This window comes from Anguilla anguilla, chromosome 17, assembly GCF_013347855.1.
Source record: "Anguilla anguilla isolate fAngAng1 chromosome 17, fAngAng1.pri, whole genome shotgun sequence".
Taxonomy (NCBI): domain Eukaryota; kingdom Metazoa; phylum Chordata; class Actinopteri; order Anguilliformes; family Anguillidae; genus Anguilla; species Anguilla anguilla.
In genome coordinates this window covers 2,047,442-2,067,601 of record NC_049217.1, presented here as the reverse complement: position 1 = coordinate 2,067,601, position 20,160 = coordinate 2,047,442, and the positions used below count along the sequence as shown (strand labels likewise).

Here is a 20,160-nt window from a genome sequence, read left to right as displayed (position 1 = left end):
TGAAGTTTGCGCTGATGCTGCTTAGTGCATTAAGTCAAGTGGCTGATTAGCGTTGTAGCGAATTATGTCTTTCGCTAAGTAAATTTTGCTAGTGCTTGCCTCACTTCATTGTCAGCATAATTTTTCTTACGCGGCATTTTCTTTGGTAACGGTAGATACATTCCGTGATTCTAAAAATATGGTAAGTTTGATCATTTTAGTTTAAAAAATAACTGAAGTAACATTAGCCAGCTAGCTAGCCACCACAATGTGAGTCGTTACTCGCAGCCAGGCAGCTAGCTAGTTGGCTATCGAAAAGCAAGTGGACTAATCCTAACAAGTGAACTGTAATATTCTCGTGGTCCACTTACAGTCGGTTTTATTGAATGACAAGTCGGCGGACGAACATTAATTATTATATTTTATGCAACAACAGCGTAGGCAACTGTAGTAGGCTATCTATAGCTAGATAACTGAGCACAGTCTAAGTAACTTATTGGTGTACTAAAGGCAAAGCTCAGAAACAGATGGTTTTATTCGAAGTCATTGTCGTTCACCACAGTATAACGTTATCCTGTGATTAGCTGAATAGCCTAGCGTTCTGCACACCTTTTAACGTCGTGTTTCTTCACATTGATGCTTTTTATTGGTGGTTTTTTGTCGACTATAAACAAAGCACTGTGGAACTTTACTATTCAACTAGCTATCTATCGATAGCTAAAGTTAGTCACCGACTGCATGTTGACTAACTTGCAACAAGCCAGCAATAAATTTAATCTTAAGCAAGCTTTACGTGAAGTGGAGTAGGCCAACCGAATATGCGCGAATTGTGTGGAAAAGTAGGATATGCAAGCTTCAGGACATTTCGAAGAAGCTATAGCTAGCAACTGCTGTTGATATTGTTGCAGTGAAACTATATACCACAGAATCCTGTGTAATATTGAAGAAATATAACGGTCGTTGTTTTGCGACAGCGTTTGCATTGATGGGGCTGAGTAAATTAGGATTTACAAAACGGCAGGTTGAGGATAATGTACAGCTGACTGCTGAATTTTAGCACAAAAAGAACACGACAAGAGCTTCAGTTCTGCTTCTCAGCACTCGTGCCACGCCCCCATTTTAGGTCAGTCCATAACAGTAGCGCTGTGTAGGCACATGTTGTATCGCTTTATCGCCCGCAAACGTCTGAGGTGGTTTATAGATATTGATTTTAAGGTTAGATTTAAGTAAAGATCAAAATAAAGATAGAAGAACTAACGTTTGTGTTAGTAAATCAAACGTACAACCCTCCCAACCGTAATGACTCCAAGACAATGAGCATTCGCAAAGCCGGATACAGTAAAAGCCACCATAAAAATGCCATGCTTGCACCGGGGCCCTGTTTTTTGTACGTCCCTTAAGTAATCCAGGATAATTTGATACGTAGTATATTTTATCAAATTATCTAAATTAAATTCGGATTCACTCCTTTTCACGGACGTGAATTACGATTTGATTAATTCATGTAGGGTTGAATTATCTCGGATAATTCGAAGGGGTAATTAAGTTTGTATTGCCCACTTGTAATACATAGACAATAATAATTTCCTGTATAAACTTATTTAAAATTGCACTGTGAAGTTTAATAACTTTGCTCTTGTTTAAAGTAGAAACGTATTTTAAATATTCTGTAAATATGGCTGAGATTTTTTTCAGCACTACTTTATAATTTCTTTAACCCTTGTTTAAGAATTATCATGAAAATCCAATCATGCAGTAAATTTAAAAGACTAAACTGTACATACATTACATGGCACAATGACAGTTTACTCAAATGTCTTCAAATACAGTTTACAGGTGTGTTGACCAATGTTGCAACTACGGGCGGTGGTTTGCGCTAAAGTGGTTTGGGGGAAAGAAATGACGCCCGCAAGATGGCTGCCACCGCCCGGAAACAGAATTATTGATGAGTCTGCCATGTATTTCCTATCTCATAAAAAAACACGTTTTCAACTCACAAAAATGCCAAGTTACTCACACATACAAGACATACACTGTCTCATTCATTCAAACTGGGACAATCTAGGCCTGCCATTAAAAGAATTGATATCAAAATGACGCCAAGTTACTGTACTACAAACAATATAGGCTACCTTGCCTTACCGTATGCTGTATTCCAAAGCAGTGCTACCCAATGTTTCCTCAGTTGTTTCAAGTCACTTGGCCTTGTGTGTATATAAGCATACAGTACATGGACAGGCCAAACATATGTGTGGATGGGTTTGTAAGAGTGAAGATTGATTGAATAGGCGTCAATATGTCCAATTTGTATTGGTATGTATGTATTTAGCTGCCCAGCCTTTGTATTGTGTGAATTAGTATGTTTCTTGGTATAAATGTTTGTTCGTAAGTGTGAATGTAACATGCTGCGAGGGAAATGTGCTTATGGGGATAAAAAAAAGTATTCTAAAGAAGTATGTAGCCTATGTACAATATTTATTTTACATGCAGTATTTATTTTAAGTACCAAATATACAAGAACTTAGTTTAGTAAAATGCAGTTGACAAGCAAGTATAAACATGGAATATGCTTCCTGTAGGTATTTACCTGCAGTTTTGTTCATGAATTCAAATGTGTTGCATGAGGCAATTAGAAATATTTGACACTGATGTGACACATAGTTTGAATAACATTGTAAAACGGCAAGATTAAAAAACAAAGGGCCAAGTGACTTGAAACAATTGAGGAAACATTGGCTGGCATTGCTGTGGAATACAGCTTATTTAATTTTGGTGAGGCAAGATAGCCTATATTGTTTGTAGTACATAAACAATATAGATATCAGAAGGATTTGACCATACCTGACTACGCACTCCGCCCAGCTGCTCGTCCAGGCTACGGTGACCTCCCGTCTTTATTACTGAAACTCTGTCCTTGCAAGCCTGCCAGTTTGTGCCATACAGCCACTACAGATGATTCAGAATGCCGCTGCCCGACTCATCTACAACCTTCCCAAATTCTCGCTGCAGTGTGTATATATATATATATATATATATTTATATATATATACACACACACTGCAGCCAACAGAACAGCCCCTGTCTACTTGCAGGACATGATTCGATGCTATAACCCGTAACAAGTGGATGAGAAGCAGAGGCAGACCCCTTCCAGGTGACCTGGTAGGTCCTATCTGCAAGATAGGAAGCGAACCAAGACAGGGCAGTCCCGGCAATTCCCATCCCAGCCAAGGTGGAGAGGAGTATTTTATGGTTGACCGTGTCAAAAGCTGCAGACAGGTCAAGAAGGATCAGGACAGAGGAGAGGCGTGAGGCTCTTGCAGTGGCAAGTGCCTCCGTCACAGCTAGGAGTGCAGTCTCTGTTGAGTGCCCGGATCGGAAGCCAGACTGGTGAGGGTCTAGCAGGTTGTTCTGATGGAGAAAAGAGGTTAATTGTTTAAGAACTGCTCGTTCAAGGGTTATATACCACCATTCTGTACATTTCATTCTAAATCCACCCCCCCCCCCCCCCCCCCCCTTTCATGACACTCGTTACATGTTCCCCCATCCCAGCACTTTTTGGTAATCTGTATTTGTCCTAATACTGTAGCTTGTTCTTCTGCCTAGTTGTTCTTCTGACTGCGCCACTAGAGGCCCCCTGATACTTTTAATGGTAGGCCTAGATTTTGCCAGTTTGAATGAATGAGTTATAGACAGTGTATGTCTTGTATGTGTGTTTTTTTATGAGATATTTCTTTTTGCAAAGTGTTTGTTATGAGAAAGTGAGAAATGCAAAGTAACCCTTTCAGAAACGGTTGTGGATTATGGCTATCCTTTTGTGAATTTGTACAGTCTGATGAGCGTGTACCGTTTAGCACTTACGCTTTGCTATATATGTAAAACTGTGGCTGTGACAAAGGGTGCGGTGGCGTAAGTATAAACGCATGAGAAAGGCAGCTTAAATATGCCTAATGTATGAACTCACGGATTTGACGGCCATCCTACAAGCCTTGATTGACAAAATTATCAGCAAGCAAATTATGTGCCAAAAGCTCATATTGTGGTAATCAGTTAGAAGCAGGCAGTAACATTTTCCATTTTTCCTGGATCAAAAAATTTTCTAGGCTGAACAGAATAGAAAGAACATGACCAAATATCACTATTCCGATTGCGTTGACTAGATGCATGATTAGTTAAGAACAAAATCGATGAGATTTGTAACAGGGTCTTGAGACAGCCATAGTAGCGTTACAGCATCATCACGTGACAGGGCATCTGCACAGTGGCTTCATTTTCTTCTCAGACTACAGTTGCAAAACTGGGTACAGCTGAATAGCTCGCCAACTACTTTTTAGCTAACAGTTGTGAATTTCGCTAACTTAGCTTGCTAGCAGCTGCCTTGGTGTTTTTGCCTAGTGCTTAATAATAGAAATTTCAAATGCTTTTATGTGAATAATTTCCAAAAGACAGAACATCTCAAGTTACATGCTGTCAGACTATTTACTGTAGGCCTGAGGGAGAACAGTGTCTATAACCGGCTACACGGTAGTTTGCAAATAGCCTAGTATAACTAGCTGGATAATGTTAGCTAACAGTTATAAAGGCAATTTTGATATCTTGTACATAATAACTTGAGATATCAACCCATAATATTAAGTGTTAGACTATAGCATAGGTACTGATTTCAACATAGGGTAACCCCGTCTGTAATAAACTGCAAGATGATACGTCTTTTCGCAGTCAGTGGTGAGGGGGATCATGGCATAATAGCTAATCGGTTTGTGGTGTGATTTATTCTGGAACTTTCAGCTGTTTTGATTAAGTGGGCTTGACCACAGATTCCTTAATCTTGCCAAATTCCTTAGACTTGCCGTAGACTTAGTCCGTGTTCCCTCTGACCTTCATGCTCCTTAACTACAGGAGGGTTCCAGGTCACAATACAGTACTCCCCCCCCCCCCCCCCCCCCCCCCCCCCCCCCCCCCCCCCCCCCCCCCCAGAAGACAGAGCTTTCAATGTTAAGAATGCAGAGGAGTATCTTATAGGTGGGTGACGTGACCTTAAAGGGAGAACTAGGTAAAATTCATACAGGCTGCAAGAAATACCCTCAGGCGAAACCCTGTCATATTCCACTTGGTTTGCAGGAGTCAAAGTGGAAATTTTTGGTGTGCCGCAAGAACAGGCGAGTTTTAACAGGAAAGCCTAATTACTGTGTCATTTTCAGCAGCTGGTTTTAATTTTCACAGCTCCCAGGGCAAGGGTGGGGAATCATTAAAATGGTTGGATATTTTAGTGAATTTGATAATCTCACGAACGCCATATTTTTGTGTCAAAATATGAAAATTTTTACCATGGTGTAATCTATGAGTGAACCGGTGTTTGTAAGTTCAGCTTATTGACTAATTGAACTGGGGTAAACTGGTGGAACCAGAAGCATGTCTGAAAACCAGCCCTCCAGCCACAATGCCCCTTTCATGCTGTAGTGTAGTGGATGACAGCGGTGTGTGTGTGTTCGCATGCGTGTGTGTGTGTGTGTGTGTGTGTGTGTGCGCGCATGCGTGTGTGTGTGTGTGTGTGTGTGCGCATGCGTGTGTGTGTGTGTGTGCACGTGTGCACATGCGCGTGTGTGTGTATGTGTGTGCGTGTGTTTCCCTTACAGATCCCTGAGCTGACCAGGCCCTCTGTGTACATGCGGGACAGTAAGAGAGTGGAGGGGATCATCCAGGCAATGCAGCAGTCCGGCTCCAACAGCCTACAGGTAAAGCATGACTCCCAATGGCCTACAGGTGAAGCATGACTCCAGCAGCCTACAGGTAAAGCATGACTCAAACGGCCTACAGGTAAATCATGACTCCAACAGCCTACAGGTAAATTATGACTCAAACGGCCTACAGGTAAATCATGACTCCCAATGGCCTACAGGTAAAGCATGAGTCCAGCAGCCTACAGGTAAAGCATGACTCCCAATGGCCTACAGGTAAAGCATGACTCCAATGGCCTACAGGTAAACCATTACTGGTTCAAGCGATGGTCCTGTCCCACCTGGACTACTGCAACTCGCTGCTGGCTGGTCTGCCAGCATCCGCCATCAGACCCCTGCAGCTCATTCAGAATGCTGCAGTGCGTCTGGTCTACAACCTCCCCAGACATTCCCATGTCACCCCCCTGCTCACTGACCTCCACTGGCTGCCTGTTATGGCTCGCATCAAATTTAAGACCTTGGTGCTTGCATACCAGGCAGCTAAGGGGTCAGCACCAGGGTACATCCAGAGGATCATCAGACCGTACACACCAGCCAGACCTCTCCGTTCTGCCACCTCTGGACGCTTGGCACCTCCCCCAAGTCTCCAACAGCCTGCAGGGAAAGCATGACTCCCAATGGCCTACAGGTAAAGCCTGACTCCAGTGGCCTACAGGTAAAGCATGACTCCAACGGCCTACAGGTAAACCATTACTGGTTCAAGCGATGGTCCTGTCCCACCTGGACTACTGCAACTCGCTGCTGGCTGGTCTGCCAGCATCCGCCATCAGACCCCTGCAGCTCATTCAGAATGCTGCAGTGCGTCTGGTCTACAACCTCCCCAGACATTCCCATGTCACCCCCCTGCTCACTGACCTCCACTGGCTGCCTGTTATGGCTCGCATCAAATTTAAGACCTTGGTGCTTGCATACCAGGCAGCTAAGGGGTCAGCACCAGGGTACATCCAGAGGATCATCAGACCGTACACACCAGCCAGACCTCTCCGTTCTGCCACCTCTGGACGCTTGGCACCTCCCCCAAGTCTCCAACAGCCTGCAGGGAAAGCATGACTCCCAATGGCCTACAGGTAAACCATGACTCAAACAGCCTGCAGGGAAAGCATGACTCAAACAGCCTGCAGGGAAAGCATGACTCCCAATGGCCTACAGGTAAATCATGACTGAAATGGCCTACAGGTAAAGCATGACTCCCAATGGCCTTCAGGTAAAGCATGAGTCCAACTGCCTACAGGTGAAGTATGACTCCAGCGGCCTGCAGGTAAAGCATAACTTTCCAGAACTCTCCGAGCAGCGGAGCTGCTGACTCCGCTCTTGATGGAGCCGTTGGGAGCCTGGGAGCTCTTGCTGTGGTTGTGCAGGCCTGCAGGCTGTTCACACGGTATTTGTAAGCAGCTTGTCATCATTATTGCTGTCTGTTGGGTACGCTGACATTGGCTCTCTCTCCTCAGGTGATCTCTGATTTCGATATGACGCTCACCAGGTTTTCCTACAATGGAAAACGCTGCCCTACCTGTCACAGTGAGTAGACCATGTGGTTGATTAGTGTGGGTTTTTCCCCAGGCCCCGTGCTGGTACTGGTGTTTGGGTCACTTAAACTGAAGCCATGAGGGGCCTTGATTACTTATGCTCGAAGCAGGGGAGTGACCCAAACTATGTGTTATAATGTCCATCATTATCAGGTTCTACACATATGTGCTCACAGCTCTCAGTTTGTGGGAGACATATCCAAGGAGTGACTATCTTAGGACAAGAACTAAAGCAGAGCTTGCTGACTAGCTTCTGTACTTTCCCATGAGGTACTATGTGTTAACTTTCATCAATGGCTTCACTCAAAGTGTAGGCAAAATAGAGAAAGAAGATATTCACTAATATTTTCTTTAATGCATTCATTCTCTTTTCAGCATGAAGTTTCTCATTTTGAGTACAAATATCATATCCATAATGGTGGTACTGCGATGATGGAAAATGTATACTTTAGAAGATGGGTTCAGTAGGCTTGAACCTGGGTCCTGTGTTTGGATAATCATGAGTAGTGGAGTCCAAAATTTTGCTGACTGCTTAAAAATTGAATTTTGTACCTTTTTGTTGCATCCTCAGACATACATTGGGGACAAATTTTTCAGCCTTCAAAAACCATGATAAACGGATCTTTTGAAAAAGGGAAGCTCACGGTATATTCATACGTGTCCATGTTCTACTGAATAAATCATTGCAGACAGAGCGTGGTATCATGTCACTGCTACTGGCAGCATCCGTGCAGGACTTTGTGTATGTAGCAGTGTTTCCTGTGGAATTGATCCCTTGGTGTGGTGGTGGGTGTCTGAAGGGGGCAGGGGGTGGGGGGGGTGTAGCAAAGGCGAAAAAGTTTAAGACTATAGCCGCGTTTCCACCCAAAGTACCTGGAACCTTTAGTCCCAGGAACTACTTTTCAAGGAACTAAAAGGTTCCTTCAGCCCATGGTTGTCTGCGTTTCCACCGCGGTCTAAAGACCCACGAAGATTAGGCAAATTAGTCCACTGACGTATCTAAAAGCGACGTCCTTGTCGGTCCATCTGTCCTATGATTTCTTCTGTAACCCCATACTACCACCAAAGTACATTATTTTCCAATAACCGGGACAGCCGGAGGGGTTTATTCCACTTAAACAACGGGTTTATTCCACTTAAGCAACTTGGACCGTTGTTATGCAACAAACAGGATATAACAGGCTAATATACAGATTGTAACTGTTTTATATATCCTCTCAAACACATTCATTATGTTTTTATGCGAACATTCACTTTCATGTCTTGATATCCAAGACGACAGAATGCATTCACATTCTACAAATAACTGGTAACAACAGCAGAAAACATGCACACGTTGTAAACAATTTGCTGTTGAATTGATTAATTCGACTCTTATCGTCATTTCCAATATAGGATAATCGCAAAATGACAAGAATAAATAGAATGACAACTCGGACTTGCGTGCAAATTTAAATTAATATTGCAGTGGTACAGCCACCGTTTGCTTTTCTTGAAAGTTACTGCTAGCAGAGCAGCGAAGTGTGCCCTCCAGATGCGAACCATGCACCATAAATAGAGTCCATGCCTAGTCTTCCTGGTCTTTTTGTGGAATTGAAGAATCGCAGAGTGAAATTATGGCAGTCTGAAAAAGCAAAAGGGACGATTACTAGAATTAACCTGTTATTTTACCCTGACAAAAAGTGCGGAAGGTGATTTCTAGTTTGCTTTTACTGTATCCCCAGTGTAAATTATGCAGAACTACCGCATACCTCACATAACTGTGTCAAACGTTTTGAGTCAATTATAACGGACTAACAAAGAAAATCCGGAAGAAAATATTCAGCAACCGAATTAAACCATTTGAATGTTTTGGTACGTAATATGCTGTCCCAGCACGAATTCTTAACATTTTATAAAATGAATACTAAAGCAAGAAAAGAACAGAAGAGCACACGTTATAGTCCTCAATCTTAATTTCTCATCTGTTCCAAGAGGTTTGCAGGCTATAACCAAAAGTAGGCTACTGCGCCACATAATACACAAGTTTGAATTCAAGTTATTATGAAAATTAATCGGTTTGCGGCCTCAGATTTTTAAAAATGGCGGTTGAAATAAAATACTGCGAGTAGTCGACCAATCAGAAATATTCAGCGATTGCGCCCCACCCCAAAAGTTCCGGTACTTTTGGAAAGTACTACCCCCCGAGCAGGGACTTTTTTGGGGGTAAAATAAAGTCCCCGGAACTTAGATTTAGAAGGTTCCTGCGGTGGAGTTCCTCAAAAGGTTCCTAGTTCCTGGGGAAAGTTCCTGCGGTGGAAACGCGGCTTATGAAAACATAACCTCTTGAGACTTCTTAAAGGTTTTTTTAAAATATCTAAATCTATCTTTTAGCTCTGACGAGCTCTTGATACAAGGAATAGCAGTTTGCAAGAGCTAGTTGTAGATGTACTTTAAAACCATAAAAGGTTTGTTAATGCTTGTATTGTTTGTAAATATTGAAGCAAAATAGGCCTGTATTTTGAGTTATGGTGGGGTGAGAACAATTAAAAGAGTACATTGTCCATCTAGAAGTTCTATCTTCGAGAAGAGAGGACTATATAACCAAAATTGATACTCAAGAAAAGTTACATATTGCACTTTAAAAGGGACATTCTTCTGCTAAATTAACTCAATTACCATGACAAAACAGTACTTAGTTTTATGTTTTATCTTTTTATTTAACAATATCATTTGAGCTGGGTCCACATTCAAAGCCCTCTCTCTCTGTCTCTCTCACACTAATGACTAATGAGTTTACATGCATTGTCCATGCAAAAAAAAAGGAAAAAGTGAGAAAAATGGCTTCATTTCTGGACACTGGAGCAGCTTGTGAGACTGCTCCTCTCGTTATAATCATAATCGTTATTACAATGCAGCCCTCTTTGTCAGCTGTAGCAACTGTAGCCTAACTCTCAATTGTGCTAGCTCACTACATTCATAAAACCTTAAAAATAAACACTTTCCCTTTCATGGAAAAAAATCACCATGTTGTAGTATGCAAATGGTAGTAGTTGAATCACTCAAACATTTTAAATGCCCTAAAAAATTTTTTTTTTTTTTTAAATTCGCGCTGTTGTGGCGATTTGCCAACGATTTGCGACCGCAACATCTGACGGCTTTCTACGGGTCACTATTTTAATCAGATGTATTGTACCATTATAACAGCAGCTCTAGATTTTAAAAAAAAAGGGTAGGCACGTACGTAGCTCAACTATAACAGGTTCCGCTTCGGCTCAAACAAACACTGTTTATTTTCAGTTAACGTTACATGTTTATCACATTTATTTTTTACTTGTCCGATCAGACAACTGCTGAGGCATTCCACTTGCCCGAACAGAGTTAGGATCCGCCAGTTGTCATCACCGAATGATAGTTAACGCCAGTGCTTGAGATGGGCAGGAGCTGTCGGGACTTGTATATGAGTAGCCTATCGACTCTTCTTTTGATTACCAACATTAATTTATTTTAAACTGTATGTATTTTGAGGAGTTAGGTACCGGCTCTTATTTTGGTCCAATTCAAACACTGGTTAACACTATGGTATTTTGAAGCGTCGCTACCTACCTTTTCGTTGTCTTTCGGTCGCTGAAGAAAAAAAAGCACCGAGAAAGGAGCAAGCACGGAGCGCGCGGCCTAGGCTCTTTTTGAAAATAAATTTGGACTCGACAGTATGGTTTTGAAAGCGCATTTAGGCAGAAATATTGAGAAAGTTAAATATTTTTAATTTATGGATTTAATATATAGGCTATATATAGTATATATATAATTTTTTTTTAATTATTATTATTATTTTTTATTATGGTGCGGCGGCAAGTCGCCAGGGCAAAACCTTACCAGCGGAAAGGTTGCATGTAGGGATGCATGGTTGTGTGCATGTAGGGACATGTGGTTGTGTGCATGTAGGGACGCGTGGTTGTGTGCATGTAGGGACGCGTGGTTGTGAGGTCGCTTCTTTGTTTACTAATGTGTAGCTGTAGCCAGAGTGTGGAAGGTTACAGTTGGCTGGGACGTAGTGCTTTGTTTGAGGAAAAAAATAGTTCCAACTGAAATAGAACATTGCTCAAAACTACTTCCGAATTTCCAAAAAATAAGTAGAGACCGCTATGAATATACTGTGTCTGAGGATGCAACAAAACGGTATAAAACTCAATTTTGAATCAGTCAGCAAAATTCTGGTCTCCACTATTCATTATTGTCCAAGATTATCTGAAAATAGGGCTTGGGTTCAAATATACTGAACTTATCCTTTAACATTCATTAAATCACTAGCAATTCTAATGACTGAATCGGATTAATTTCTGAGAAATGCAAGTGATTTTAGTCTTTAAGCTGTTCCCCGTCATCTGTAGATCTTTTAGAATGGTGTGTGTGTTCGTCTCGCTGCAGATATCCTGGACAACCGCAAGCTGATCAGTGAAGAGTGCAAGGAAAAGGTGAGGGCCGGTATTACAGATTTCAGAGAAAGATCTGGAAAGAGTGGGCAGAGTAATGTTCTGGTGTGTAGACTAGCTTTGGTCTGTACCACTGTGATGTAGCCTCTTTGGCTGTGCTGCCGACGGGTGTAGACTAGGGATGTGTGCAATAGATATTTTTGTAATGGAATAGTTGCTTTAGATTAGAAGGATACAGCTGAAGTGCGCTGTGTCAGTGGCGGTTTTCTGTGCGTTTACCCCTGGCCCTGCAGCTGAAGGACCTGCTGAACACATACTACCCCATCGAGATCAACTCTGGCCTTTCAGCAGAGGAGAAGCTGCCCCTCATGGTGGAGTGGTGAGCGTAGAGTCTGTGTGCACTCCCAGTGCTCTGTGTCACTCTGTGGCCAAGCTCTACAGTTCACTGTTGTTTCTGTCTTCTGTGAAAGTCCAGGAAAATATCTGCATTCTAAAAAGTCCTGGAAAGTGGTGCAAAAATCACTATATTTCTTGATGTGACCACCCCTTCTAATTAGTGGTTTTGGCTATTTCAGCCACACCCATTTCTAGCAGGTGCATAAAGTCAAGCATACAGCCATGCAATCTCCATTTACAAGCATTGGCAGTAGAAACATTGGCAGTAGATGGGGTCGTACTGAAAAGCTCAGTAACTTTCAACGTGGCACTGTCATAGGATACCACCTTTCCAACAAGTCAGTTTGTCAAATTTCTGCCCTGCTAGAGCTGTCCCAGTCAAGTGTAATTGCCGTGATTGTGAAGTGGAAACGTATAGGAGCAACAACTTTCCAGTGCAGGTGGTGGAAAGTGGTGGGAATGGGAGTCAGACCCTGGTGTTTGTGCTGCAGGTGGACAAAGGCTCACGCACTGCTTGTCCAGCAGAAGATCCGGAAGGATCTGCTGTCCCTGGTGGTCAGGGAGTCTGGCGCCGTACTCAGGTAAAAACGCTGGGGGGGGGGGGGGGGGGGGTAATATCGGGTCACTCATGGTGCTGGAGATATCGGGTCATTCATGCTGCTGGGGATATCGGGTCATTCATGATGCTGGAGATATCGGGTCATTCATGGTGCTGAAGATATCGGGTCATTCATGTTGCTGGAGATATCGGGTCACTCATGGTGCTGGAGATATCGGGTCACTCATGGTGCTGGAGAGATCGGGTCATTCATGGTGCTGAAGATATCGGGTCATTCATGTTGCTGGAGATATCGGGTCATTCATGTTGCTGGAGATATCGGGTCATTCATGTTGCTGGAGATATCGGGTCATTCATGGTGCTGAAGATATCGGGTCATTCATGTTGCTGGAGATATCGGGTCATTCATGTTGCTGGAGATATCGGGTCATTCATGTTGCTGGAGATATCGGGTCATTCATGCAGCTGAAGATATCGGGTCATTCATGGTGCTGGAGATATCGGGTCATTCATGGTGTTGGAGATATCGGGTCATTCATGGTGCTGGAGATATCGGGTCATTCATGGTGCTGGAGATATCAGGACTCTGTGGGACCCATATTTTCATTTCCTGAGGCTAGAAATGAACATTGTGTGATGGAAGGGTTATTTCCAGTTCCACTGCAGTAATAAGAATCGCAGTGGGGCTGCTTGGTGATTCATTCTGTGAAGGTGCTGTTCTAGCATCCCTGTGAGATCCAGGTCATGTCCGTGCCGACTGGCTGGCATTCCTGCAGGGCGATGCTTGTGCGGCTGTTGCGTAACCCATGGCTTTTGCTCACCAGTGCCCCCCGATGGTTGAGCCGCAAATGAAGTGCCTTCCGTGACTCGCGTCTGTGCGAACCTGACATGTGAAGTGTGTCGCGATAAGAAGCAGGGGCTAATATTGCTTTCCTGCTTTCCAGCAGAGCGCATGCATGTCTGTATTCTCCCAAATCAATGGTGCAGGCTGCAGCGAGGACTGCTTATTAGAAATAAAATTCTACAAACTGGTGATGAACGGGGGAGTAAACCCATAAAAGAATGACCATGCTGATCCACAGTTGGTTAGATGTGTTGAGAATTATATTTCTCCTCATTCACAGTTGGTTTTGTCTGATGAGATTAATATTGGGTCTCATTCACGGTTGGGTGACACTGACAGTGGTGATGACAGAGACTGTTGATCCACAGGGAGGGGTACCAGCTGTTTTTCGACTGCCTGCAGGAGCATGACATCCCCCTGCTCATCTTCTCCGCCGGCATCGGAGACGTGCTGGAGGAGGTCATCCGGCAGGCCGGCGTCTTCCACCCCAACGTCAAGGTCTTCTCCAACTACATGGACTTTGATGAGAGCGTGAGTCCTGCTGACTGCGCTGCATCCATCACTCAGCACATCTATCCCTGCTGCACACATCTCTCTGATGAACACCTCTTCCTGTTGCACACATCTCTCTGCTGAACACCTCTTCCTGCTGCACAAACCTCTCTGCTGAACACCTCTCCCTACTGCACACATCTCTCTGCTGCACACATCTTCCTCTGCACACATCTCACTGCTGAACACCTCTCCCGACTGCACACATCTCTCCCTGCTGCATCCATTACTCAACACATCTCTCTCTGTTGAACACATCTCTCCCTGCAGAACACATCTCTCTCCTGAACATCTCTTCCTGCTGCACACATCTCTCTGCTCCCCCTGTGTGTGACTGCACAGTTCTCAGGTTGTGTGACTGCGCAGTTCTCCCCCTGTGTGTGACTGCGCAGTTCTCAGGTTGTGTGACTGCGCAGTTCTCAGGTTGTGTGACTGCGCAGTTCTCCCCCTGTGTGTGACTGCGCAGTTCTCCCCCTGTGTGTGACTGCACAGTTCTCAGGGTGTGTGACTGCGCAGTTCTCCCCCTGTGTGTGACTGTGCAGTTTTCAGGTTTTGTGACCGTGCAGTTTTCAGGTTTTGTGACTGCGCAGTTCTCCCCCTGTGTGTGACTGCGCAGTTCTCAGGTTGTGTGACTGCGCAGTTCTCCCCTGTGTGTGCAGGGCACTCTCCAGGCCTTTAAGGGGCAGCTGATCCACATCTATAACAAGCGAGAGGGGGCGCTGCTGAACGCGGGACACTTCCAGGCGCTGCGGGCGCGGCGCAACGTGCTGCTGCTGGGCGACTCGCTGGGCGACCTCACCATGGCCGACGGCGTGTACCGCATGCAGAACATCCTGAAGATCGGCTTCCTCAACGACAAGGTGAACCCGGGCCCGCCGGTCATCAGGGGCAGCTGGGATTTTCAGTTTTCTGTCTGTGTGTAGAGATGAGACCCAATGAATATTTTTAATGTCTGCCATTTTATGAGATAAGAAGGAAAAAAGGGCTTTTTGAACAGAAATTAAGATCTAGTCTCACGGACACACACTTAAAGCCTTGGGGTGATGTAAAATATCTTCATAGACATTATTTAATTGAGTTATAAATAGAAATTGCACAGAACGGATGATGATAATATTATCATTATTATTATTATATTATAGTAATATTTTTACTTACTTACTTTTTTGAGGTACAGTGGCCTTTTCTCCTGTAGTCTGTGGTAATGTCAGAACTTATAGAGGGTATGCATTGACGTCACTTTCCCACCCGAATACGCCCCCTCAGTCGGACTGAGTGGCAAAACATGCTGCGACATAGCTGCCTTCAGTAGAGGAAACTGCAAAACCGGGAGTAAAACAAACGATTATCTGCTTAAATTAAAGGCAGTTGGACTCGACGGTGATCCTTACGACTTACCAAAGAACCAGTGGTCCATGGACATTCAACAAGAAATCGGAGCTATCTTTTTACAGACTGCCAAAAGCTAAAGAAAAGAGAAGCAAATTCATTGGTGCTATTCGCAAAAACAACTTATATCCAGGCACCGAAACGTGGATTTGCGGTTGTTATTTTGTGTCAGAAGTATGTTGGATTTTTGGGTAAAATCATACCTTAATATTAGCTAGCCAAGCATATAAATTGTTATCTAACCATCCCCCCTTTGTTTGTAGAACACAAGGCTCATCATCATGGATGTTTTTTAATAAATGCTGACAAAAACTTTACAGTTACACAGAATATAAATGAAAGATGCTAAATATTTAATTGATGAGTAGTCAATACAGTAGCCTACATAACTTAAGGTATGATTTTACCCAAAAATCCAACATACCTGACACAAAATGACAACTGCAAATCCACGTTTCGGTGCCTGGATTCCAGTTGTTTCTGTGAATTGCAGTGATCCATTTGCTTCTCTTTTCTTTATCTTTCGGCAGTCTGTAAAAAGATAGCTCCGATTTCTTGTTGAATCTATTTGTACAGTCAGTCGCACAACAGCTCTTTCCCATTTTAGATGTGTTTTTTGTGTTTTCACGGCATTCAAGCTGAACGCTAACGCTGCCACTCATAGTCTTTCTGCCACTCAGTGGGTGTAACCGCAGTGACTTCCACTTACTGTGATGTCATGTGCATACCCTCTATAGACCCAAGCTTTAGAGTACTGTTCCATCCAAGATCTCACTGAATTGTTGGCAAGCAAGATTGGTACAGCCCTGCAGTTTAGGGTGAGTGTGGTTAGGGCCCTGCAGTTTAGGGTGAGTGTGGTTAGGGCCCTGCATTTTAGGGTGAGTGTGGTTAGGGCCCTGCAGTTTAGGGTGAGTGTGGTTAGGGCTCTGCAGTTTAGGGTGAGTGTGGTTAGGGCCCTGCAGTTTAGGGTGAGTGTGGTTAGTTTAGGGTGAGTGTGGTTAGGGCCCTGCAGTTTAGGGTGAGTTTGGTTAGGGCCCTGCAGTTTAGGGTGAGTGTGGTTAGGGCCCTGCAGTTTAGGGTGAGTGTGGTTAGGGCCCTGCAGTTTAGGGTGAGTGTGGTTAGTTTAGGGTGAGTGTGGTTAGGGCCCTGCAGTTTAGGGTGAGTGTGGTTAGGGCCCTGCAGTTTAGGGTGAGTGTGGTTAGGGCCCTGCAGTTTAGGGTGAGTGTGGTTAGGGCCCTGCAGTTTAGGGTGAGTGTGGTTAGTTTAGGGTGAGTGTGGTTAGTTTAGGGTGAGTGTGGTTTGAGATTGAATGATCACTGTTTGCATTCCGGCAGGTGGAAGAACGGAAGGAGTCCTACCTGAAGGCCTATGACATTGTGCTGGAGCAGGACGAGACCATGAACGTAGCCAATGCAATCCTGCTGCACATCACCGGGGGGCAGTGAACGGGGTCTGGCGCCCGTGGACACAGGGGCCAGAGGGACGGGCTTGAGCATTTCCAATTACACACAAATCCCTGGATGGTGGGGGCGAACCACATCAGATGTGAAGAGCGCCCTCTACGGGCACTGTGACTCAATTACAGTCATTAGTCATCGGGTGGACAAAGAGAGCTGATCTCTTTCAGAACTGTCTGCTCAGTCATTTTTTGGTGAAAATGTTCTATTGGAATCTGATATAGGAGCGAACCATCATTGCCGTATACAGAAGATTAGAAAATGGAGCTGGAAACCAGCACCAGCACAGACCTTCGGAGAACGGAGTTGTACACCCCGTGATGGTTCTTTGAAGTTGAGGGCTTTAGTTTTATATATTTTTCTAGCTTCACCATTTCTGTCTGTTTTTAACAGTCATGTGTCCCATTAGTTACCATGGAAATGCCCCCACCCCCCAAACTCAGGCACATGTAGGGGTTACGCACTGCCAGTTAGTCTGAGAACAGCATCACAGCACACTTCCACAGCTAACCCATAATTATATGCCGCAGACACCTTCATATTTTGTTGTGCAGGTACAAATGTCTTGCTTCATTTAAGCCATTTTTCAAGTCTCGGTGGTGTTCACATCTGGAGTTGTAATGCTTTAAATATGGTAACCCCTAAATGGGCAAGGATTGGCCAGATTTGGCATGTGCGGCTAAGGGGTTTAAATTATTTAATTTATTTATGAAACATTCTCAAACCCATATCATCCATGAGAAAAAGTAATTGCCCCCTTAAACTTTGTGACTGGTTGCACCACCTTTAGCAGTGATAACTGCAACCAAAGGTTTCCTGTCTTTTGATAGCAGTCTCACATCACTGTGGAGGAATTGTAGCCCACTCTTATTTGCAGAACTGCTTTCATTTAGACAAATTGGTAGGTTTTTGAGCATTAACCTCTCATTTCAGGTCCTGCCACAGCATCTCTATTGGGTTCAAATCCAGACTTTGACTAGACCTCTCCAAAACTGTAATATTTGTTTATTTCCAGCCATTCAGATGTGGACTTGCTTTTGTGTTTTGGATCATTGTTTTACTGCATAACCTGGTTACGCTTCAGCTCACAGACTGATGACCGGTCATTCTCCTTAAGAATTTTATGGTACAGAGCAGAATTTATGGTTCCCTCAATAATGCCAATTTGTGCAGATCCCAAGGCAGCAAAGCATCCCCACACCATCACACTGCCATGTCTGACTGCTGGTGTAATGTTCTTACCGTGAAATACTGTATAGAGTGGTCTGCAGTTCCACTGGGTGTTCTGGGATCTTTTGTGACTTCTTGGGTGAATTGTTAATTTAGGCTGGCTGACCGCTCCTGGGGAAATTCTCCATTGTTTCCAGTGTTCTCCATTTGGAGATAATGTCTCCTGCTGTAGTTTGGTGGAATCCCAGAACCTTAGTAATGGAGAAACTGCTTTTTTATTTGGGCATTCCTCTGATCGTGGCATGGTGTGCTTGTCGAAACTGTGGTAACTAATTCACTCAGATAGTAAGGTTCAGTTTGAGTGAGGTTTAAATTCAACAGGGTTGGCTGCAATCAAAACTGGCTGTGTTTTTTAAATTAAATTTATTTAATTGAATTACCAATTAAATTAGGTTAATTGGTTGAGTAACTAAGGGTCCATTTACTTTTTCAAATGGGTGATATGGGTGTTTGATAACTTTTTTCATTAAATAATGAAAAAGTAATTTCAAAAATGTCTTTTAAGTTTACTGTTTCCCCTAATTATAGTTTGTCTAAAGATCTGAAACCATTCAGTGCAACAAATATGCAGTAAAAGATAAATCAGGAAGGGGACAGTTTTTCATGGCACTGTAACACCCTTTTATAACATGGCATTGTGTCCAGCCACTGAGCTGCTGCTGCTCACTGCTGTGTCAGTCTGAACCTTCCGTAGGTCATCAGATTGTGCTGTGGTGCTGGCTAACGTCAGGCTGCAGTCCCATCCCTGCTTTCCCCCATTAAAGAAACTGAAGAGATTAAAGGGGGGCTTGTAAGTAATTAAGGGGAGATGTGCCAAAATGGTACAGATGGAAATTGTAGAAGGGAAATGGACAGCGCCTTTCACTGAAAGATTTTGTTTTGTACCTGGTGATCACTGGTATTTTACCAGTTTTTAGTGTTCCAACGGCTAACGAACCAAGCAAGTGTTTCGTAATTTAAATTAATATCTGCGAGGGTGTCTGAAAACTTTTGTGACAAAAATTGCATTTTAATTTCGGGCTACTTCAAAAGTATTCTATTTCATTTCAGAATGCTTGGAAGTATTTTTTTATCTTACTGTTTTTGATGCATATATGAAAGCAGATTGATTTTGCCCCATTTAAATTTCTTGTACACAAGATGCTCAGACGCACATGAATTTTCATTTTAAATTTCTGCTCACACAGCTCAAGTAAAAGGTGACATTGAAGAAGACCTCAGTAGCTAGCCATGAAGCTTTCATGCATTTCTTTTTTAATTGAGCTACCATTCTCCATTTCTTAGTACCCAGGTTGATGCTAAAGTTCATACTGTAAATATGTGGCTACATGGAAAACTAGTTTCTCATACCTGCCACAAATGGACATCCTACTACTGGGACTCAGAGTACAATGCTGTCCACCATTAATAATGCCTTTTGCCCTTTAACGAGGCTCTGTGTTTTTGTGCCAATTTTATCTTATGTTCCTCTCATGTTAATTCATCATTTTTAGGGAGGTATATATTAATTTGGTCATTAAAGGGGTTATAATGCCACAAGGGACTAAATTTCAGTTTACTGGGTTATGCCAAAAATCATGTGTATTTTGTTCTAAATTTTGCCTTTTGTGTTGGTCAGTCGCCTCATCCCCTAACGTGCGTGCATACTGAGAGGGCGTATTGGCAGCCTGAAGGACAAATGTGTCCCCAATGTGTCCCCAGTAGTCTTCAGTGGGGACTGAAAGAAAGCTTGAGTTTTTAGAATTCCATTGTAAACAAAATGGAATGGGTAATTTATGGGAGTTCATGTTAATTTTTAAGCAATAGCATTGAGCTGAAGGAAAATTTCCATTTTATTGGCAACAATTAAATGTTGGGCAGCTGTTTTGAGCAGCATTTTTTTTTTTTTACAATTGATGTATTGTAATGATACGTCTTTGTAATATTTTTTGTAATAAAATAAAAAGTATGTGAATTAATTGAATTACTTGAATAATAAGTATCGGGCATGTCATTTTAAATAGTAGTTTAAATAATCCATTCAGGTTGTTCATTCTGAACTCTTCCATTCTTTCTGACACTACTTTCTGCCACAAATT

At 43.2% G+C, this 20,160-nt stretch overlaps 1 protein-coding gene across 1 annotated transcript; it reads left to right on the top strand.

The window, feature by feature from the left end:
- Positions 1–16: 16 nt before the first annotated feature.
- On the top strand, positions 17–20,040 carry LOC118217110 (7-methylguanosine phosphate-specific 5'-nucleotidase-like). The gene is made up of 9 exons (XM_035398917.1): positions 17–181; positions 5,616–5,714; positions 7,166–7,235; positions 11,651–11,697; positions 11,949–12,034; positions 12,543–12,632; positions 13,823–13,985; positions 14,666–14,866; positions 16,730–20,040. The coding sequence occupies exons 1-9, from the start codon at positions 179–181 to the stop codon at positions 16,838–16,840; spliced, it is 870 nt and encodes a 289-aa protein (XP_035254808.1). The 5' UTR covers positions 17–178; the 3' UTR covers positions 16,841–20,040.
- The last annotated feature ends 120 nt before the right edge of the window (positions 20,041–20,160 follow it).